This window comes from Pongo abelii, chromosome 1 (assembly GCF_028885655.2).
Source record: "Pongo abelii isolate AG06213 chromosome 1, NHGRI_mPonAbe1-v2.0_pri, whole genome shotgun sequence".
NCBI lineage: Eukaryota > Metazoa > Chordata > Mammalia > Primates > Hominidae > Pongo > Pongo abelii.
In genome coordinates this window covers 218,413,034-218,432,890 of record NC_071985.2, presented here as the reverse complement: position 1 = coordinate 218,432,890, position 19,857 = coordinate 218,413,034, and the positions used below count along the sequence as shown (strand labels likewise).

General features: G+C 47.5%; 1 protein-coding gene across 38 annotated transcripts in view; it reads left to right on the top strand.

Moving 5' to 3' along the window:
• Nucleotides 1-19,857, top strand: part of FHAD1 (forkhead associated phosphopeptide binding domain 1) — a 151,131-nt gene that overhangs the window by 77,989 nt on the left and 53,285 nt on the right. For 33 of the 38 annotated variants that reach the window (XR_008516775.1, XR_008516774.1, XM_054541338.1 and 30 more), the window contains 6 exons: nt 1,006-1,158; nt 2,076-2,271; nt 13,360-13,430; nt 15,630-15,782; nt 18,972-19,079; nt 19,306-19,413. Coding sequence is in view for 36 of the 38 variants with exons in the window: in XM_054541338.1 (XP_054397313.1) it covers nt 1,006-1,158; nt 2,076-2,271; nt 13,360-13,430; nt 15,630-15,782; nt 18,972-19,079; nt 19,306-19,413 (789 nt within the window). In the remaining 2 variants the exon portion in view is untranslated. The remainder of the gene's footprint in view (nt 1-1,005; nt 1,159-2,075; nt 2,272-13,359; nt 13,431-15,629; nt 15,783-18,971; nt 19,080-19,305; nt 19,414-19,857) is intronic. The other 5 variants (XM_054541363.1, XM_054541365.1, XM_054541361.1 and 2 more) reach the window with 1 other exon arrangement.

Genomic DNA, 19,857 nt, shown 5'->3' with positions numbered 1-19,857 from the left:
CACCATAAAGATTTGTTTTGATTTTATGGGATTTCCTGGCTTTTAAAGTAAAAGCCAGTTAAAACTCCCTTGAAATGTGTCTGTGAAAATCAAATTAAACCATTCGGGCTTACTTCTGGTCTCCAGACATGCATGTTTAGCCTCCATTAGCACTGGGAGAAAGGGAGCTGCCTCCCCACAGCCAGTGCATTCTGGCGCGTTCCTTCAGAGGAGAAAAGTTGACAGTGGCAGTGAGGGTGGACGTCTGGCTGTAATGATTGCCTTGCTGTTCTTCCACTACACTTTCTAGCCCCCTGTGTCAAAGCACAGATGGGAAAATGTGCCGCGGGCTGCCCTCAGCAGGCATAGGAGAACCTGACCTGCTGCTTATGAGCCCATAATATCAGGCTCAGTGTTCTGAATCCCTATACAACACGGAAGAATCTGGAACAAACTCAGGGCCACAAGACAGACCTTTGGATCGTAAAAATAATCTCTGATCGGCCGGGAGTGGTGGATCATGCCTGTAATCCCAGCACTTTGGGAGGCCGAGGCGGGCGGATCACCTCAGGTCGGGAGTTCGAAACCAGCCTGACCAACATGGTAAAACCCCATCTCTATTAAAAATACAAAATTAGCCGGGCGTGGTGGTGCATGCCTGTAATCTCAGCTACTTCAGAGGCTGAGGCAGGAGAATCGCTTGAACCCGGGAGGCAGAGGTTGCGGTGAGCTGAGATCAAACCATTGCACTCCAGCCTGGGCAACAAGAGTGAAACTCCATCGCAAAAAAAAAAAAAAAAAAAAAGAAAAGAAAATCTCTGATTCCGGGACTCATTCCCCGGTGACAGGACCAACGTTCCCCTTAACAGCCATCACCGAGATATATCAGGACCTCTGTCCTCCCGTGCTGAGGCAGGAACTTAAGTTGCATCTCTCCCTCTCCCATTCCCCTTCCCCCAGGGCCCCCCACCCCTGTATGTTACATCTTTTTTTTTTTTTTCTTTTTCTTTTTCTTTTTCTCACCAGTTAATAGAGAAAATTACCCAGGTCACTGAGGACAACATCAGTTTTCAGCAGAAAAAGTGGACCCTCCAGAAAGAGACCCAGCTGAGCAACTCCAAGCAGGAGGAGACCACCGAGAACATCGAGAAGCTGAGGACGTCGCTGGACAGCTGCCAGGTGGCCCCTCCTTATGCTTTCCACAAATGGTCTCTTTGTCTAATTTTTGTGCAGCTTATTTGGGAAATTGCCCAGCTTTTTTTGGAGCAAGTTGGGCAGAAATGCTTGGCTTTTCTATCCACTTTTTCCTCTTGTTGGAGAAACTTGTTGGAGAAGAAAAAACAAAGGGCCTCAAAAAATGCCTCCCAGGAGAACTTGGCGTGTCCAAAAAAGATGCCTGAGCATCTTCAATTACTGACTTTGAGCAGCCCGCATCCCCAGCCAAAAAGAAATTGTTTTCATAACCCCCATGTTATTTCCAGAGAAACCAAAGAAACATTCCTGCTTTTTATTTGCATTTTCTTTTTTTTAGCCCAGCCACAAAAGACAGTTTCCATACCGTTGCCTTTGACTCTGGAGAAGCAGGGACGGGAGGACTTGGCCACAGCCCTGCGGGCCCCACCCTGGGACATGGCTTATCAGAGCAGGCGGTGGCTTCTGCTTTCTCTGGAAATCAGCAGCTCCTGTTTGGGGAGTTTGTGCAAATGCTGGCTTGTCAGCACTCTTTCAAATCAGGAAACCACGCTTTCCCACCAGCTTGTGTGTTGATCTTGGCAGGAATTCTGACGAATGGAAAAAAGAAGTAGCCACATTTGCTTCTCATTGCAGCCAAACTGTTGATGGTACTTTGGCTTTGGGGTTTCATAGACCTAAAAGGGGATTTGCTTTGACCATCAAAAGTCCAAATTAGAGTATAAAAAAAAACCTGTCAAAACATAAAAATTTTAAAAAAGAAAAAAACTGAGTCCTCCCAAGGCGGCCAATACGTGGCGCTGCCTGCTTCGTGGCAGAGTCGAGAACGCTGTTTCTCCAAGGTCACGTCGGGGGCTATTTCTGGCCACAGGGCCTGGGCTCCTCATGATCTCACCTCTTTGCAGGCTTGCATGAAAATGTCCTGTTGCAGCCATGACCTGAAGAAGGAGGTCGACCTTCTTCAGCACCTCCAGGTGAGCCCACCTGTCTCGGGGCTCCAGAAGGTGGTGCTGGACGTCCTGAGGCACTCGCTGTCCTGGCTGGAGGAGGTGGAGCAGCTCCTCCGGGACCTCGGGATCTCGCCCTCCAGCCCCAACAAAGGTTATTGGGACTTTTTTTCTCACATGGTTGCATGACTCTAAAATGTCGCGTTGAATCTCAGCATGATGGGACATCTGTTGAGGAAGTCTTCCTGGGTATCTGGCCAAGTCTATTCCCTTCTCCAGAACCCCCTGCTTCTCTGCTTGAGGCGTAATTTTCCATTAAAAAACACACACACACACACACATACAAGTGAGACACGATAACTGAAGAAAAATGAAACAAAACAGAGGCAAAAGGAAAATTAAATCAAAATTATGCAAAGTCTAATTATGCTGTTTAACTTCCAAGGCATTTTCCCATGGAAATAGCCACGTGATTCCAGGCAAGTCACTTACCCTGTCTATGCCTCAGTTTCCCTATCTGTAAAATGAGGCTAATAGGGAGTACCCACCCTTTAGGGCTGTTGTGATCATTAAAATGCATGAATATATGGAAAGTACTTGGAATAGTACCTGGCACACAATAGGCATTACTGAATGTTTATTGACTTTTAATTTACAAAAAAATAGTGTCACGTTACCCTCAATTTTCTTTGGTTTATTCCTAATGGTATGTCATCCATGTCAGTAGACACAGACCTACATCATCGCTGTTACTGACAGCGGTTACTGATTCCATTGTGTAGGATGTGCCATTGTTTTAGACAATCCCCTATCATGGGCACTTAGGTGATTTCCAGTTTTTCACATTCATAAATCATGCTGAGATGAACATTGTTGCACACATACCTGCTCATATTATCTTTATTCTCCTAGAGGTGGAGAGGTATGAACCGCTTTCTTTCAACAAAGATTGATTGCATGCATGCTTACCAGACGCCACATGTTGTGCAGGGCAGAGACGTAACGGGGTCAGGAACAGGTAGAATCAGGTCATGGCTGTATGGTTCACTGTAAAATTCTTCCAATATATCCATACATTTGAAATTTTTTATAATAAAATACTGGGGAAAAAAAACAGGCCCTGCAAGAGCTTATGGTCTCAGGGGGAAGGATGAGGTGGGCATTAATGGGAAAACCACTCAAACAGGAAAGTTGAGTGGTGACAATTGCTATGAAGTGCAGGGTTTGATCTGGTCAGGGAGAGCAGGGCATCTGCAGGATGCATAAGAGTTGTTTGCCAAAGAAGGGGGAGAGAGCATTCTGAGCACAGGAGCAGCATGTTGGCAGAGGTAGCATGGAGAGCACAAGGGGCTAACAGAAATGGGCACAGGGCAGGGCAGGCTGGCCAGGGAGCTTCCCAGGGCCATGCATGTGGGGTCTTGCAGGGCCCTGGTAAGAAGCTTTATTCTAAGGGCAGAGAGAAGCCTGTGAAAGGCCTTCAGTAAGGAGCTGGACAAGCTTGCATTCTGAGACAATCATCTTGGTGACAAGTGGACAACGTCCTGGAGGGTGGGCAGGCTCCTGTAAGAGATGACAAGGCTGCCCTAGGGCAGGGTGGGGATGGAGAAAGAAGATTCAGGGGCGAGTAAGAGGTAAATCAACAGGCCTTAGTTGTAGGACTGGAGATGGTTGGAAGGAAAGTGACAGAGGAGAGTCAACAAGACCTCTAGGTTTCTGGTGTGTGTAAAAGACGGATGTGATTTCTTCACTAAAACTCAGAGCAAGGAATGCAGGATGAGGCCCAGGTTTGAGGGGGAAGAGGAGTGTGAGGTGCCTGTGAGACATCTGAGATGAGATGCCCAAGAGACAGCTGTTTCCCCGGGTGTCTTGTCTGGGGATAGGTAACAATGATGTATCCTCAGCATCCAGAGAGCATGTGCCACACAGCGGGGGCCTAATACATATCTGTGGGATGGAGGGATGGATGGAAGGAAGGATGGATGGAAGGGTGGGTGGGTGGGTGGATGGATGGATGGACGGACGGATGGAAGAAAGAATGGATGGAAGGGTGGGTGGATGGATGGATGGATGGATGCCACTGCACTGCAGCCTGTGTGATAGGGAGACCTTGTCTAAAAATAAATAAAAATGGAAGAAAGAATGGATGGAAGTGTGGGTGGGTGGGTGGGTGGATGGAAGTGTGGGTGGGTGGGTGGATGGATGGGAAGAAGGGTGGGTGGATAGAAGGGTGGGTGGGTCTGTGGGTGGATGAATGGATGGATAGAAGATAGGAAGGCAGGAAGGAAGGCAGGAGGGAAGGCAGGAAGGCAAGCAGGCAGGAAGGAAGGAAGATTAAAGCCGTAGATGTGAACGGAATCAGTTAGGAAGATTATTTATTCTTCAGTCTTGAAGAACAGCCAGGGAACTTTGCTCCATGTTTTGCCTGATTTCATGTAAGCTCATGACCTACATGAAAGTAATGAGAGAGAAGGGAAAGAGCACAGGGCCTCACCTTAAGGAACTCCAACATTTTGAAGCTTGTTGCTACTGCTTCTGGCCAAATCACCCTCCAGAGAGCCCGCATCAGTTTTATATTCTTTCCACAATGAATAAGAATAGAGAAGTGATTTTCAACCCTGGCGCTTCAACATCTGCTGCAGGATGCTTCCAAAGTATCCAGAAGGTGGGGTAACATTCTTAAAAAGCAAAAGCAAAACCAACATTAATTTTTATGTTGGAACCTTCCCCTCATCATATAGCAGAGAGTGTTACTGTTCTTGCAATCAAGGCAGAGTCGTGAGCTTACTTGAAATGAGGTAAAACACGGAGCAGAGTTCTCGTTGTTCTTCAAGACCGGGACTAAAACAAAGACTATGATCTCCATCCTGGCAATAATAGAGCCAAGCTGCATGTGCACTGTCCCCTTCCCACTCCCAAGACCATTTTAGTCATCTAGACTAAGTCTATAAATCTAGTCATATATTACTGTTAAGAAATGTGGGTTGTTGCCAGGTGTAGTGGCTCATGCCTGTGATCCCATCAATGTAGGAGGCTGAGGCAGGAGGATCATTTAAGGCTTGAAGTTCAAGACCAACCTGGGCAATATTGTGAAACCCCTCATCTCCAAAAAATTTAAAAAATAATAATAAATTAGCCAGGCATGGTGGCACAGGCCTGTAGTCCTAGCTACTCATGAGGCTGAGCCAGGAGGATCCCTTGAGGCTAAGATTTCGAGGCTGCGGTGAGCTATGATTACGCCACTGCACTGCAGCCTGTGTGATAGCGAGACCTTGTCTAAAAATAAATAAACACGGATTGTAAAGTTAAGCTTTCAGGCCAGTAATTCCAGCAAGGCTAAGGAAGACTGATTTTAGGCAAGCATTCCTCAGACCAGCCATTTTCTTCTCCTGACTTCATGGAGTCGTGAGATTTGAACAACATTAAGCAGGTTTCTTTTTTTTTTTTTTTTTTTTTTTTTTTTCTTTTATTATTATTATTATTATACTTTAGGTTTTATGGTACATGTGCACAATGTGCAGGTGAGTTACATATGTATACATGTGCCATGCTGGTGCGCTGCACCCACCAACTCGTCATCTAGCATTAGGTATATCTCCCAGTGCTATCCCTCCCCCCTCCCCCCACCCCACAACAGTCCCCAGAGTGTGATGTTCCCCTTCCTGTGTCCATGTGTTCTCATTGTTTAATTCCCACCTATGAGTGAGAATATGCGGTGTTTGGTTTTTTGTTCTTGCGATAGTTTACTGAGAATGATGATTTCCAATTTCATCCATGTCCCTACAAAGGACGTGAACTCATCATTTTTTATGGCTGCATAGTATTCCATGGTGTATATGTGCCACATTTTCTTAATCCAGTCTATCATTGTTGGACATTTGGGTTGGTTCCAAGTCTTTGCTATTGTGAATAATGCTGCAATAAACATACGTGTGCATGTGTCTTTATAGCAGCATGATTTATAGTCCTTTGGGTATATACCCAGTAATGGGATGGCTGGGTCGAATGGAATTTCTAGTTCTAGATCCCTGAGGAATCGCCACACTGACTTCCACAAGGGTTGAACTAGTTTACAGTCCCACCAACAGTGTAAAAGTGTTCCTATTTCTCCACATCCTCTCCAGCACCTGTTGTTTCCTGACTTTTTAATGATTGCCATTCTAACTGGTGTGAGATGGTATCTCATTGTGGTTTTGATTTGCATTTCTCTGATGGCCAGTGATGGTGAGCATTTTTTCATGTGTTTTTTGGCTGCATAAATGTCTTCTTTTGAGAAGTGTCTGTTCATGTCCTTTGCCCACTTTTTGATGGGGTTGTTTGTTTTTTTCTTGTAAATTTGTTGGAGTTCATTGTAGATTCTGGATATTAGCCCTTTGTCAGATGAGTAGGTTGCGAAAATTTTCTCCCATTTTGTAGGCTGCCTGTTCACTCTGATGGTAGTTTCTTTTGCTGTGCAGAAGCTCTTTAGTTTAATTAGATCCCATTTGTCAATTTTGGCTTTTGTTGCCATTGCTTTTGGTGTTTTAGACATGAAGTCCTTGCCCATGCCTATGTCCTGAATGGTAATGCCTAGGTTTTCTTCTAGGGTTTTTATGGTTTTAGGTCTAACATTTAAGTCTTTAATCCCATTAAGCAGGTTTCTGCAGAGTCCCTCCCTTGTTAACACGCACCCTGGGTCAACAAGAAGGGGATAAAGAAAACAGTATTTCCAAACTACTAGTCTCCTTTCTTGATGCTCTTGCCCCCCCAACTAACCTCTTGGAATAATGTTCCATGGAACACTCGTTGGGGAAACGGTGGTCTGCTGGCTACATATTCTGTGATTACAACTAGTTGTTTCTAAGAAGTCAAGAAAAAAAGAATAGAGAATAACAGAAAGGTTAGTAAGCAGGGCCCATCTTTTGTCTACTCAGCAGAAGAGGAAGTTGATGGTAAAAGGCATCTTCTCTTCCAGTACAAGCAATATTACGTCAAGCACCCAAAAGACTGAAAGAAAAGGGTGAGCTAGAGTATGCCCCATATTCTCTACTCTTGTACCTAATTCCTAGCCCAGAGCTAATCCAGAAGGAGAAGCAGGAAGAGGAAGATGAGGAGGAAGGATGGGGAGGAGGAGGGAAGAGGAGGAAGGAGGAGGGCGATGATGATGACAGTGATGATGGTGATTATGGTGACGACAGTCATTCATCACTGAGGACTTATATTCTAGATACGGTTCTCAGCATTTTATACACATGATCTCATTTCATCCTCACAATAATTCTATGAGTTAATAATTTGCCCATTTTCCTCATTTTAGAAATGAGGAAACTGGCTCAAAGCTGCTTTTCTGATTACTCCACCAGGATAAGGTGATTTGAGGCACTTCATGTTACAGAGGCTGACAGGGAGTCCCCAGTCTGTACATCACCATCCCGCACACTCCCAGGAGCTGCCTGCGTTTCTAGCTCCTAAGAGAAGGGTAGAAAGCACGAGTTGTTTAGCTCCTCCTGGGGATTTAGCACTGTGTTCAGTGTTTCACACGCACTGTGTACTTTTATCTTCCCATCTACCCAATGAGGCAGGTATGATTACCATCTTTATTTTATTTATCTTTTTTTTTTTTAAGTAAAAGTCTTGCTCTGTTGCCCAGACTGGAGTGCAGTGGCATGATTTCAGCTCATTGCAACCTCCACCTCCCAGGCTCAAGCGATCCTCCCACCTCAGCCTCCCAAGTAGCTGGGACTACAGGCGTGTGCCACCACGCCACCTAATTTTTGTGATTTTGTAGAGATGAGGTTTCGCCACGTTACCCAAACTGGTCTCAAATTCCCGGGCTCAATGAACCCACTCAACTCCCAAAGTGCTGGGATTGCCGGCGTGAGCCACTGCGCCCAGCCTTCATTTTAAAAGTAAAGAAACTGAGACACAGTAACATTAAAAAGTTGCCCAGGTTCACACAGCTGGTACATTAGGGATAGGACTCAAACTGAGGTCTTTGTGACCCTAACACCTGTGTCTTCCCTATGACCCCTGCCCCTTCACCCCCACCCCCTACACACATACACACTTCCTCTGAAGATGCAGCAAGGTACCAGGCACATGCCCAGTCACTAGAGAATGGGTGCTGTCATTGGCTCGGGCAGCAACACAGCTAAGAGTTGTCTTTCCCTAAGGTAAACCGCATCTGATTCCTCCCCTAAGCCATAACCACGAAAAGCCCCGTCTGTATCACAGTAATGTTCCAAGCTGGGACTCTGGGTACCCACTGCCAAGGCTTCAATTTCAGCTGTGCACCTACTAGCTGTGTGGGCAGTTACGTGACATGGCTGTGTCTCCATTTACTTGCTCGTGAAATGGCCATCCATTCTCCTAGCAGCATATGAGGACTGAGTGATGGGATACATGCATGCAGTGCTGGTCACAGTTAGCTCGTAATCGGTGGGGGCTGCTGTCATCATCAGCCTCAAATACTTGTTGACTTCATCTGACCTAAACATGGGTAGCCAGCAGCCAGGTAGGCATGTGGGCCGCATAGCCTGGTTTACTTGCACCCAGGTGACATCCTCTGGAGCCTCTGCCCTGTCTCCATTCAGCAGCAAATGGGGTTTCTTTAGCCCTAAGCCCTCAATTGGGTGAAGCCAAAAGCCCTTTCTAGAGGCCTCCTCCTTAGAATCTGACAGTGGGCCTCGGGTCCCGGCTGCCAAGTGGCCAAGCTGCAACTTAGTCCACGCCCCTCCAACCTCAAACTCCCTACTCTTGACCACCAGGCTACCTGCCTTTTAGAACATCCTCCTACGAGATAAAACACGCGTCACAAACTAGGACGGAAATCCTGAAATGAATCCCCCAGGGGAATCCAGGCGGGGTAAATGTCAGGGAAACAACTTGCGGTGTTGTTGGGAGATGTCACGTGCAGCCCACAAGGTGAGGCCTGCTGGAGTCCAGTGTGTTTGGAAGGGTGGAGGATTTGCTGTGTGGTTCAGCTGGGAGGATAAGAATGTTTAAGCGGCACCTTGAAAGTCAGCTGAATACTCCTCCTGCCTGGTTTCTCAGGGTTCCTCTGATAAGGGAAGGAAAGGATTTTTTACATTTTTCTCCGCAAGCTCCGTCGTTTGTGTCTATTTCTGCAAGACTTTGTTACAAATAAAAGACTTTTCTTGCATGAATGGCAAATCACTCAACTATCCAAGATACACTGTGTCTTTAAATGAAAAGAAAGCAAGTTGCAATACAATATGCTTGGTGTGCTTTTATTTTTTTTAAAATGTCAGTATCTGAGCAAAAGAACAACCTTGAGAAAAAGACATCAAACTGTTAGGAGTATTATCCCAGCAGGGTGGGATTGCACTGGACCTTGACTTCCATTCAGTTGTTCAACAACTGTTCATTGAGGACCCCTGTGTGCCAGCCACTGTGCAGAACATGAAGACGCAGAGGCAAACACTTCCCACCTTATGAATTTCTGTAACAGTTGGGTTTTTATAACCAACATATATAACTTTTGTAAACAGAAGTATAAGAAAGACTTGTTCCTTCCCCCAAAGAGCAAAATCCCCATTATTATTACAGTTAGTCATCTAATCTAGAAATAGAAATGTGATCAAATACTGGCCTCCCCTTCAGCATCCTCAACTACCTCTCCCCTTAGTCCTCCTCAGATCCCAACCATGATTTCATCCTTCCCCTTTGATTCCTGGGTCACACATTGCAGCCGGGCAAAATCCCAGACTCATCCCAACAGAGCCTCCACAAATCCCTGTATTCACCAGGTTCAGTGGGCCAAGCCAATGTCAGCCCGGCCATCTCACCTCCTCCGCCATCTTGGTATCCTTGCAATGCACCTCTCCAACTCACCAACCCAACCCTGTACTCTCAAGCCTCCAAACCCTTTGAAAAGAGAATGGCAGATCTAGGTCTGAATTCTGATTCTAACACTTACCAGCTCTGTAGCTTAATCTTGGGGAGCTTCTGTCGTTTCACCTATAAATATGAACACACTTCCTTGCCGGGTTGTTTATAATGATTAGAAAAATGTATCAAACTCTTGGCATAGCACTGGCACGCAGCAGGTGTGCTATTATTATAATATTGCTGTTCTCACGCTTCTGTGCTGGAAATCCTCTGAATGGTGCATTGCCCCACACAAGAGCATGTTCTCCTCGCTTCCTTTTTCTCTCTTTGCCCATCTTTTATTCCTTCCCTCCATTATCCCCACTAGGTCTTCCTCCTAGACGCAGCACGTACCCTGCCCTGTCTCCCCTTTCCTCTCCTTCCCAGGGAACTTGTGCACAAAATTCTTCTTTCTTTGGTGTCGGCGGCCTTTCTTTTCCTCTTAGTTCCTTCCCTTTGCCATCAAAGGGGCACTTCAAGATGACTGTACCGTCCTGAAAAAATCATTCTTCTCTGGAATCCATCACTTCTTTCGCTCGTTTTCAATTGCTCTTACTCCTGCCTTCACCTGTGATCTTTAAGAAGGGTGTTGCACCCTCAGTCTTCATTGCCAGCTTCTTGGCCTTTCTGCCAAGTAACTGACACGGGCCCCCTGCAGCACTGACTAGGCCACCACCCTCCCGGGGACTGTGTCTCTGACCTGCCCAAAACTCATCATTCTCTTTTTCGAAACCCTTTTGGCACTCTGCTTCCCTCCTGATCTTTTCCATTCATTCCCAGCAGCCCCCTTCACCAACTCCTGTCCCTAAGGAGGGTGTTTTCTCCTGTGCAGTCAGCCCTTGGTCCACCCCATCTCCTTTCTCACGAAGAAACTCTGCACTTCCAGGCTTCCCCAGCCACTCCTGTGTGTTATCCACACGGACGCCTCTGCAGGAGGGGCTGCCGGGAAAGTGGTGTAGGCAGTCCAGCCGAGGCAGCAGGTGGGGTCCCTGGCCAGGGGCCATGGCCACCAGGAGGAAGGGGGCCTCTTTCTTCATTCACACAAGGACCCTGGATGGGCTGGGCTGGGCCGGCATTGCCAGTTGGCATGTCCAGCTCTCTGCTGACCCTCCCTCCCTGGAGTCCTGCCAGCGCCTCAAATTCAGCATGTCTGAAACAGCCTGGGGCTCCTTCTCTCTCCCTGCCACACCCCACCCCAACCCCAACCTGTCTCTCTCCCGTCTGATGACGAGGCCACCATTCTACCCCTTTAAAAGGCGTTCCCTTTATTCTGTCTCATCCTCGCTTCTCCCACCCTCGGTTAGAGGATGAGTACCGAATACCTGGGCGTCTCTCGGGCCCTTAGCAGAGCTCCCTGCCTCTCACTCAGAGGAGGGGAGCTTATCACAGGCAACACCCAGGATCGTCTGGCGACATTTTTGGTTGTCAAAACTGGGGTGGGGTGAGTAGGGGTGCCCCTGGCGTCCAGTGGGTAGAGACCAGGAATGCTACTAACCATCCCACAATGCCTAAGACAGCCCCAACAGCAAAGACTCGACAATATCAGCAGTGCAATACCAGCAATACAGCCCGACATAGCAGCAGTGCTGCAGCAAAGATACCCTGCCAGCTCCAGCCTCTCGAATGCAGCCCAGTTATTTTTCTTTAAAAAAAAAAAAACAAAAAACACCAACGCTCTTCATCAGGCCACTTCACTGTTCTGTCGGCCACTGGAATAGGAGTGACTCAGACCTTGAGTCACACCAATTAGTCTTGGCTCAGCCACTGGCCTGCTGTGTGGCACTGGGCAGGCCTGCGTCTCAGAACGCCACTGCCTCATCTATAAAATGGGGACCCACTGGGCACATTTCAGTCATGTTTAAATCAAGTTTCCTCTCTCAAGGCAATGGTTTCAGGCGTGTCACGGCTTGACCTCACCCTTCCGTGCCTCCTCCACTGTCTGATCCTCCCTCTCCCGTCATCTACTCCAGCCCAAGTAAGCTCAGCACTTCCCGGGAAGAGCACTGCCTTTTCCTAATCCCACCCCCACCACCCCCACATCCCAGTATGAAACTGTGGCTTCCTGTGACTATTGTAACAAACGACCACAAGAGAGTGGCTTAAAACAACACATTATTCTCTTAGCATTCAGGATGAATTCGGTTTCACTGGGCTAAAGTTCCTTCCGGAGGCTCTAGAGCAGCATCCGTTTCCTGGCCTTCTTCAGCCTCTAGAGCTTCATTCCTTACATTCCTTAGCTCGTGGCCCCTCCCTCCATCTTCAAAGCCAGCGATGTGGCATCCTCCACTCTCTGCTTCCATCACATCACCTTCCCCTCTGTCTGCGGTCAAGCCTCCCTCTGTCTCCTTATAAGAAGCCGTGTGATGACATTGGGTCCACCCAGATAATCCAGGATAACACCCCATCTCGAAATCCTGAACTTAATCATATTTGCCAAGCTCCTTTTGCCCTGTACGGTCACACCCACAGGTTCCAGGGATTCGGACCTGGAATCGTAGGGGGTCGTCATTCAGCCCCGCGCACCCCTGTTCTGAAGCGCCCTCCCCCGGCTCACTGAATTCTGCCCACCCAACAGCACCCACACCCAGTGGTTGTTCAACCCAGTGGTCTTACTCGCTCACTCCAGGTGGATGATCTCTCCCTCCTCTGACACCCTCCCCCTCCCCTCTCCTTCAGCAGTCACTTACATGCCACCTGGGGTCACTGCATGTTTCCAGCAGGCATTTACACCTTGTCTGTCAGACTGAACTGTAAGCCCCTGGAGGTCTTGGCTTTAGACCATCCCCCACACTCAGCACCATGCTTCGCACACAGTAGACAGTAAATAGGTGTTCTGTTGATGGGTTGTTTTCCACCTCCAAAAAGAAAGTTGGATGTGAGCTCAACCAACGCTTATCAACTACTTTATTTTTATTTTTATTTTTTTTGAGACTGAGTCTCGCTCTGTCGCCTGAGCTGGAATGCAGTGGCACAATCTGGGCTCACTGCAACCTCTGCCTTCCAGGTTCAAGCGATTCTCATGCCTCAGCCTCCCAAGTAGCTGGAATTACAAACCTACGCCACCACACCCAGCTAGTTTTTGTATTTTTAGTGGAGATGGGGTTTTATCATGTTGGCCAGCCAGGCTAGTCTCAAGCTCCTGACCTCAGGTGATCTGCCCATCTCAGCCTCCCAAAGTTACAGACATGAGCCTCCATGCCCAGCCTAAGCCACCGTGCCCGGCTGCTTATCAACTACTTTAAAACCACAGGTTGGATGGCAACTCATGTTGTTTTGATGGGATGGCAACATTGCCTTCATCCACCTGTCTGGCAAGCTTCGGAGTTGAGTCGAATTGAATTAATACTTACATTCTTCCTGCTTCTCTTTTTTTAAGGGTTCTCCTTGTATCTGATAAATCTTCTGGAACATTATAAAAAACTTATGAGCCAGGCCCAGGAACTTCAGGTAATTCTTTTAATTTCTTTTTTTCCAAAGTTTATTTCGGCCCCTGGTTGGCATTTATATAGCACTGTGCATTTGAAACCTGTTTTTTCTTTATCAGCTAGTCCAGTCCACACCCTCCAACAGGTGAAATGATTTCTCCATTTGCACAACAAAGAGGTACAGAAAAGGTTGGCTAAGATCTCCCAGGAGGGTAAGGACAATGACAGGGTGCTGCCCTCTCTCTGGCCTCCTGGGCCAACCACACTGTTTGTTTTCCTCTGTCAAAGGCCCAGAAGACTTAATGCCATCAGATTTTTTTTTTTTTTTTTTTGAGTCTTGCTCTGTTGCCCAGACTGGAGTACAGTGGCACAATCTCGGCTCACTGCAACCTCTGCCTCCCAGGTTCAAGTGATTCTCCTGCTTCAGCCTTCCGAGTAGCTGGGATTACAGGCGCCTGCCACCATGTGTTGCTAATTTTTGTATTTTTAGTAGAGACAGGGTTTCATTATGTTGGTCAGGCTGGTCTTGAACCCCTGACCTCAAGTGATCCACCCACCTCAGCTTCCCAAAAGTGCTGGGATTACAGGCGTGAGCCACTGCACCGGCCTTAATGCCATCAGATTTTGAAAACTGTGTTTACTAAATCCAGTGGACAAAGTACAGTTGTCTATAGCACAGGCAGCAGAATTACTAAAAGAAAAGAAATATTCTAGAGGCAAATGAGCTTTACGGGTTATATCATTCTGATAGCTATTGCCATAATAGTATTATATAATAAACAACCACAAAACTTCAGCGGCATTCAGCAATTGCTATTTACTGCTCACGTGTCTGGGGTCAGTGGCAAGGCGGCTCTGCTGACCTTGGATGGGCCCACCCACTTGTCTGGGTGTTAGCTGGCCTTTGGTTGATCTAGACTGGCCTCAGCTGGAGCGACTCAGCTCCACGTGTCTCTCATCCCCCAGCAAGCAAGCCTAGGCTGTTCTCACCCAGACTGCGAGGTACAAGAGGAAGTGGCCCAATCACGTAGTGTTTTTCAACGTTCTGCTTGTGTTATGTCTGCTAAGATCCCATTGGCCAGAGCAAGTCACATGGCTGAGTTCAGTGTCTGGAGGCAAAATATGGGCGGGCACTGCAAGTTACATAGCCCTAGACATGGATAGAGTGGGGTGAAGAAGGGACCACCATGCCAATCAGCCACAGAGGCTTGAGTCCAGGGATTGGCAACTTTCTCTGTAAAGGGCCAGATGGTAAATATTTTATGCTTTGCAGACCATATTCATACCTCTTCCACTCTGCTATGGTAAAATGGAAGTAGCCATAGACAATATGTAAGCAATGGGCATGATAAGCATGGCACTGTTCCAATAAAACTTTATTTACGGTGGGCACGGTGGCTCATGCCTGGAATCCCAGCACTTTGGGAGGCCGAGGCGGGTGGATCACCTGAGGTCAGGAGTTCGAGACCAGCCTGGCCAACATGGTAAAACCCCGTCTCTACTAAAAATACCAAAATTAGGCAGGTGCGGTGGTGGGCACCTGTAATCCCAGCCACTCAGGAGGCTGAGGCAGGAGAATCACTAGAACCCGGGAGGCAGAGGTTGCAGGGAACCAAGATCGTGCCCCTGCACTCCAGCCTGGGCGACAGAGCAAGACACCATCTCAAAAACAAAACAAAACAAAACAAAAACACTGCCTTATTTACAAAAGTGTGCAGTGGGCCCGATCTGGCCTGTGGGCTGTAGTTTGTCAACCCCTGGTCTAGTCCCTTCTCCTCATTTTTCAGATAAGGACAATTTTAGTGTCACACAGCTAATGGGTGAAGAATCAAGACAAATGTTCAAACCTCCTGGCTCCTACATGACTGCTTTTTTTCCTCACACCCACCTACCACTTACTGAACACCTACTATGTGCTCAGTACTGTGCTAAAAGCTTTCCATCATTATCTCACTTAATCCTCACAACTCTAAAAGGTCAATACTGTTATTAACTTCATTTTCTAAATGAGGAAGCATCTAGAAACAACTAGAGCTGGGATTCTTTCTAGATCCAGAGTCTGAATTCTTAACCACAGCATGCTGTAGTGTTCTGTGATTTTAAGAAACTTTTGGGTAAATGTTTGTCCCCAGAAAGGTAAACAATTGGTAAACAAAAGTGGAAAGACTCTTTAGTTAGGCCTGTCCCCCATCAGTATCGGTTTACTTTTCTCGCGTTTCAGATCAAGTTCAACAGTTCTCAGGAAACTCAGCAGTCTTTACTGCAAGAAAAGCTGCGGGAGCATCTGGCAGAGAAGGAGAAGCTGAACGAGGAGAGGCTTGAGCAAGAGGAGAAGCACAAAGCCAAAATCAGGCAACTGACGGAAGAGAAGGTGGTAAGGTGGTCCCTGCCATTTGCTTTACTACTGGAAACTGATGAAATGGCCTTTTCTATGGGAAATTGAGGGCATGTACTTAGACAGAGAAATCTCAGCTACTCTGTTTGGTGCTATGAAACTAAATTAATTAAACAGGGTGAATAATTGGGGAGGATTTAACATGAAGTTTGAATTCTAAAACTCACAGCAAAATCAACTTGAAAAGGCAACATGATTGAAATATCAGGAAACGGTGCCTTGTTTGTGTATATATTGCAGTCGGCTTTATGAAATCTGAGTCATCGCTGCAGGTCCTGGTTTGTAGCTGACAGACTGTTTCTAAATGTGGGCAATATCAACTTCAGATGACAAATTTCAGTCTTTTGCTTTCTCTTTATACATATCGGGGGAAACAAATGGCCAAAATTGCTACTGACTTTTCTAGAAACCAAGCCAGTTAGAAGATAGCAGCATCTCTAAAACTCGAACGTGCCCATGAATTGTCTGGGGATCTGGTTAAGATGCAGATTCTGTCTCGGCAGGTCTGAGACGCTACATTTTCAACAAGCTCCCAGATGGTACTGACGCTACCAGTCTGCAGATCCACATTTTCTTAGGGCAAAGTCTTAGAGGAAGGTTTTCCCAAAGTTTCCCAATAAGAACCATCCAGATGCTTTGCTAAAAATACAGATCTTGGTCTCCACCCCAGACCCATTATTAAATCAGAACATCTGGAGAGGGCCAGGAAACTGTATTATTTAATGAGCTGATTCTCATCACTGTCCTAGAGTTGGCCCTTTTTTTTCTTAAGATGGAGTCTTGCTCTGTTGCCCAGGCTGGAGTGCAATAGTGTGATCATGGCTTACTGCAGCCTCGAACTCCCAGGCTGCAGTGGTCCTCCCACCTCAGCCTCCCAAGTAGCTGGGACCACAGGCATATGGCACTACACCCAGCTATTATTGGTTTTTTTTTTTGTAGAGATGGGATCTTGCTATGTTGCCCAGGCTGGTCTTGAACTCCTGGGCTCGAGTGACCCTCCCACCTCAGCCTCTCAAGTAGCTGGGACCACAGGCACACACTACCACACCCAGCTAATATTTTTATTTTTTGTAGAAATGGGGTCTCTCTCTATGTTGCCCAGGCTGGTCTCAAACTCCTGGCATCAAATGATCCTCCCACCTCAGCCTCCAAACGTTCTGGGATTACAGGCATTTTCCCTTTTTGATATTCAGGGACCCCTCCCATGAATTTCACTGTCTTTATGACTTTTGTCATTCAGGAGATTAAAAATTACTAATGCCTTGCACCTTTCCCCGCCAACTCTCCACATTCTGATCTAAGTGGGGTGAGGGTGTGGGCCCTGCTGTGGGATTTCTAAGCACTCCCGGGTGGTCGCAAAGTGCAGCCACGGTTGCGAGCCACCATTGTGGATGGGTGTGGAGCAGCGTGTGCATGCTGCCCCTCCTCACAGCCCCTCAAGACAGCAGCCCCCCAGATCCACCAGACCCCAACTCTTCCCAGATATCTCCTCTCTTCCCCAGAAGAGTACTGGACCTGTCCTCTTCTCCATCTTTCCCCAGCTCCTTCTCTACCACACACACCTGCCCTCCAGACCTCTCCCTCTTTCATCTCCATCCTCACATATGTGTCCAGTTACCCCAAGACATCAGTCTCCTCCTCCCTCTTTTCTTTGCCTCTTTCTCTGCTTTTCTGCATTCGCGAAATAAAAGATTAAAAAAGAAGAGCCATCTGACCAAATCATGTGCAGTCCGCATAAGGGTAATATTAATGATAGCTATAAATCCAGACGAGCACATTTTGAAGGGCATTTAGGTATGGAAAAAGCCAGCACCGTTCCATAGAGAAGAAAATAAAACCAGAAAGTACCTAGAAATCTTCAAAATCTTCACAGAACTCTCCACTGACTTCCTTTTTTCTTCTCTGATTACCTTCTCCTTTTAACATCAGCATTCCAAATGCCTTATTTTCTCTTTTTAATTTTGGGTGGACTTTTTCCCTTGTCAGGGTTTGGTATTTCAGCCCCACCATGTTAAACACTGCGTTGGGCGCCTTCCTAGTCTTCCTAGACACCCATGACGACACTGGCCTGGCAGAGTGTTTTAAGAGCTGGCGTCAGCCCCTCTTTTAAACCTGCAAACCTCGGTGCACCCCACCCTCCTTGCAGAGGAAGGAAGCGACATCAGGTCCCTGCCAGACAGACTGTGACACTCGAAGGTCGCCCTTCCTCTGACACTCGGATTGATGGACTTGACCCTGGGGACTCCTTGGAAAGTTACCTCTGCGACTTCAGTGCCAAGTGTCCTGACTAAATGAGCCTTCCTTAGACCTTCTGACTCCCATCACCTGCCCTTTCTGAAAATACATGTGTCCAGGGTCATTAAGTAGTCTCCTTCTCATGAATCTTGACTTGTTTGAGGACTTTGTTTCAAAGGGAAAAAAAAATTCTATGTTCCTTTATCAATCTAGCATTCTTTTCTTATTGCTAGTTGTTGACAACAATCCCTTGGTTTGTGCACACACCAATGCGTTAGATCAGGGATTGGCCAAATTGTCCCATAAAGATCCAGATAGTAAATGTTTTCAGTTTTGCAGGCCATATGCTCTCTGCTCTTCTGCAAAAGCAGCCATAGACAGTACACAGCAAGCACAGAGTGTTCCAATAAAACTTTATTTACAAAAACAGACCAGATTTGGTCTGTAAGCCGTAGTTTGCTAACCTCTGGTTTAGAACACAGGCTTCAGAATCAAATGGGTCAGAGTTAGAATCCCTCCTCTTGTGATTTACTGGTAAACTGGGTGGATTCCTGAATGTAAGCCTGTTTCCTCCTCTGCAAGGTGGGAAGCATGGTTATCACTGTGCCAAGCATTTCGTGTTCATCATCCCATCCACCCCTCACATCAGCCCAACACAGGAAGACTATTACTGTCTCCATTGTACAGGCAGGGAAACTGAGGCTCTGGTAGCTTCACTTCCCCAGTGCCTTGCAGCTGGAAAGGATCAACCTGGGGCTCTACCCTGGGTCTCCTGACTCCAGAGCACATGCTCTGAGCTCCTAGGCTGTGCTGCCCACAGCCTCCCCAGGGGAGTGTGGTGAGGAGTGAAGAGGTAGCACATGCAGTGCCTGGCAGTGTCCAAATTCCTGCCATGGTAACCATGTCTATTAAACAATGGTCATTGGTTTCCAGGCTTTGGAGGAGTGCATTACTCAGGAGAGAAACAGAGCGAAAGAGACTTTAGAGGAAGAACGGAAGAGAATGCAAGAACTGGAGAGCCTCCTGGCCCAGCAGCAGAAGGTATGTGGCTCAGGGAGACAGAGTCAGCTCGAGCCCCACTGCAGCTAGAAAGGGTGGATATGGGGCTCTGGTCTGGGCCCGCCGGCTCTGAGCTCCAGGGCTGTGCTGCCCGCAGTCCCCACAGGGAGGTGCAGTCAGGAGGGAAGAGGAAACCTGTGTGGTGCCCGGCAGAGTCCAGATTCCTGCCATGGTAACCATGTCTATTGAACAATGATCGTTGACTCAGGCTTTGGCGGAAAGCATTACCCAGGAGAAGAACAGAGTGAAGGAAGCATTAGAGGTAGAGCAGACAAGAGTGCAAGAGCTGGAGAAACGCTTGGCCCGCCAGAAGGAGGTACGCTCGGGGAGATAGAGTCGGCTGAGCCCCAGTCGGCTTGAGGGCCGTGTGGAAGGAAGTTCAGAGCGGCGATGATGGGGGTGAGAGTGTGGTGGAGCCTTCCTCGTGGAGTTTGCATTTGGGTGGGCTCAGCTACTTTGGGAAAGCGTGGGAGACTCAAGGAGGGAACCCCAGCGTTGTAGCCTTGACAACCAGTTGGGAAAAAATTGTAAACAGTGTAAAACACAGTCAGAGAGAGAGAGCGCTTGGGAAACAAGTAGGAATGGTGACATGGGCGTCTTCTGTGTTCCAAAGCACAGAAATGGGAGAATGACAGAGTCAGGGGACCTCAGGGCTGCGTGGACCCTACACCAGCATCCTAAAAGCCTCCAGCCTTCAGCACCACCACTGAGGAATGTTCGCCACCCCGGGACAGTCCGTCCCAGCATGGATGCCTCAGGC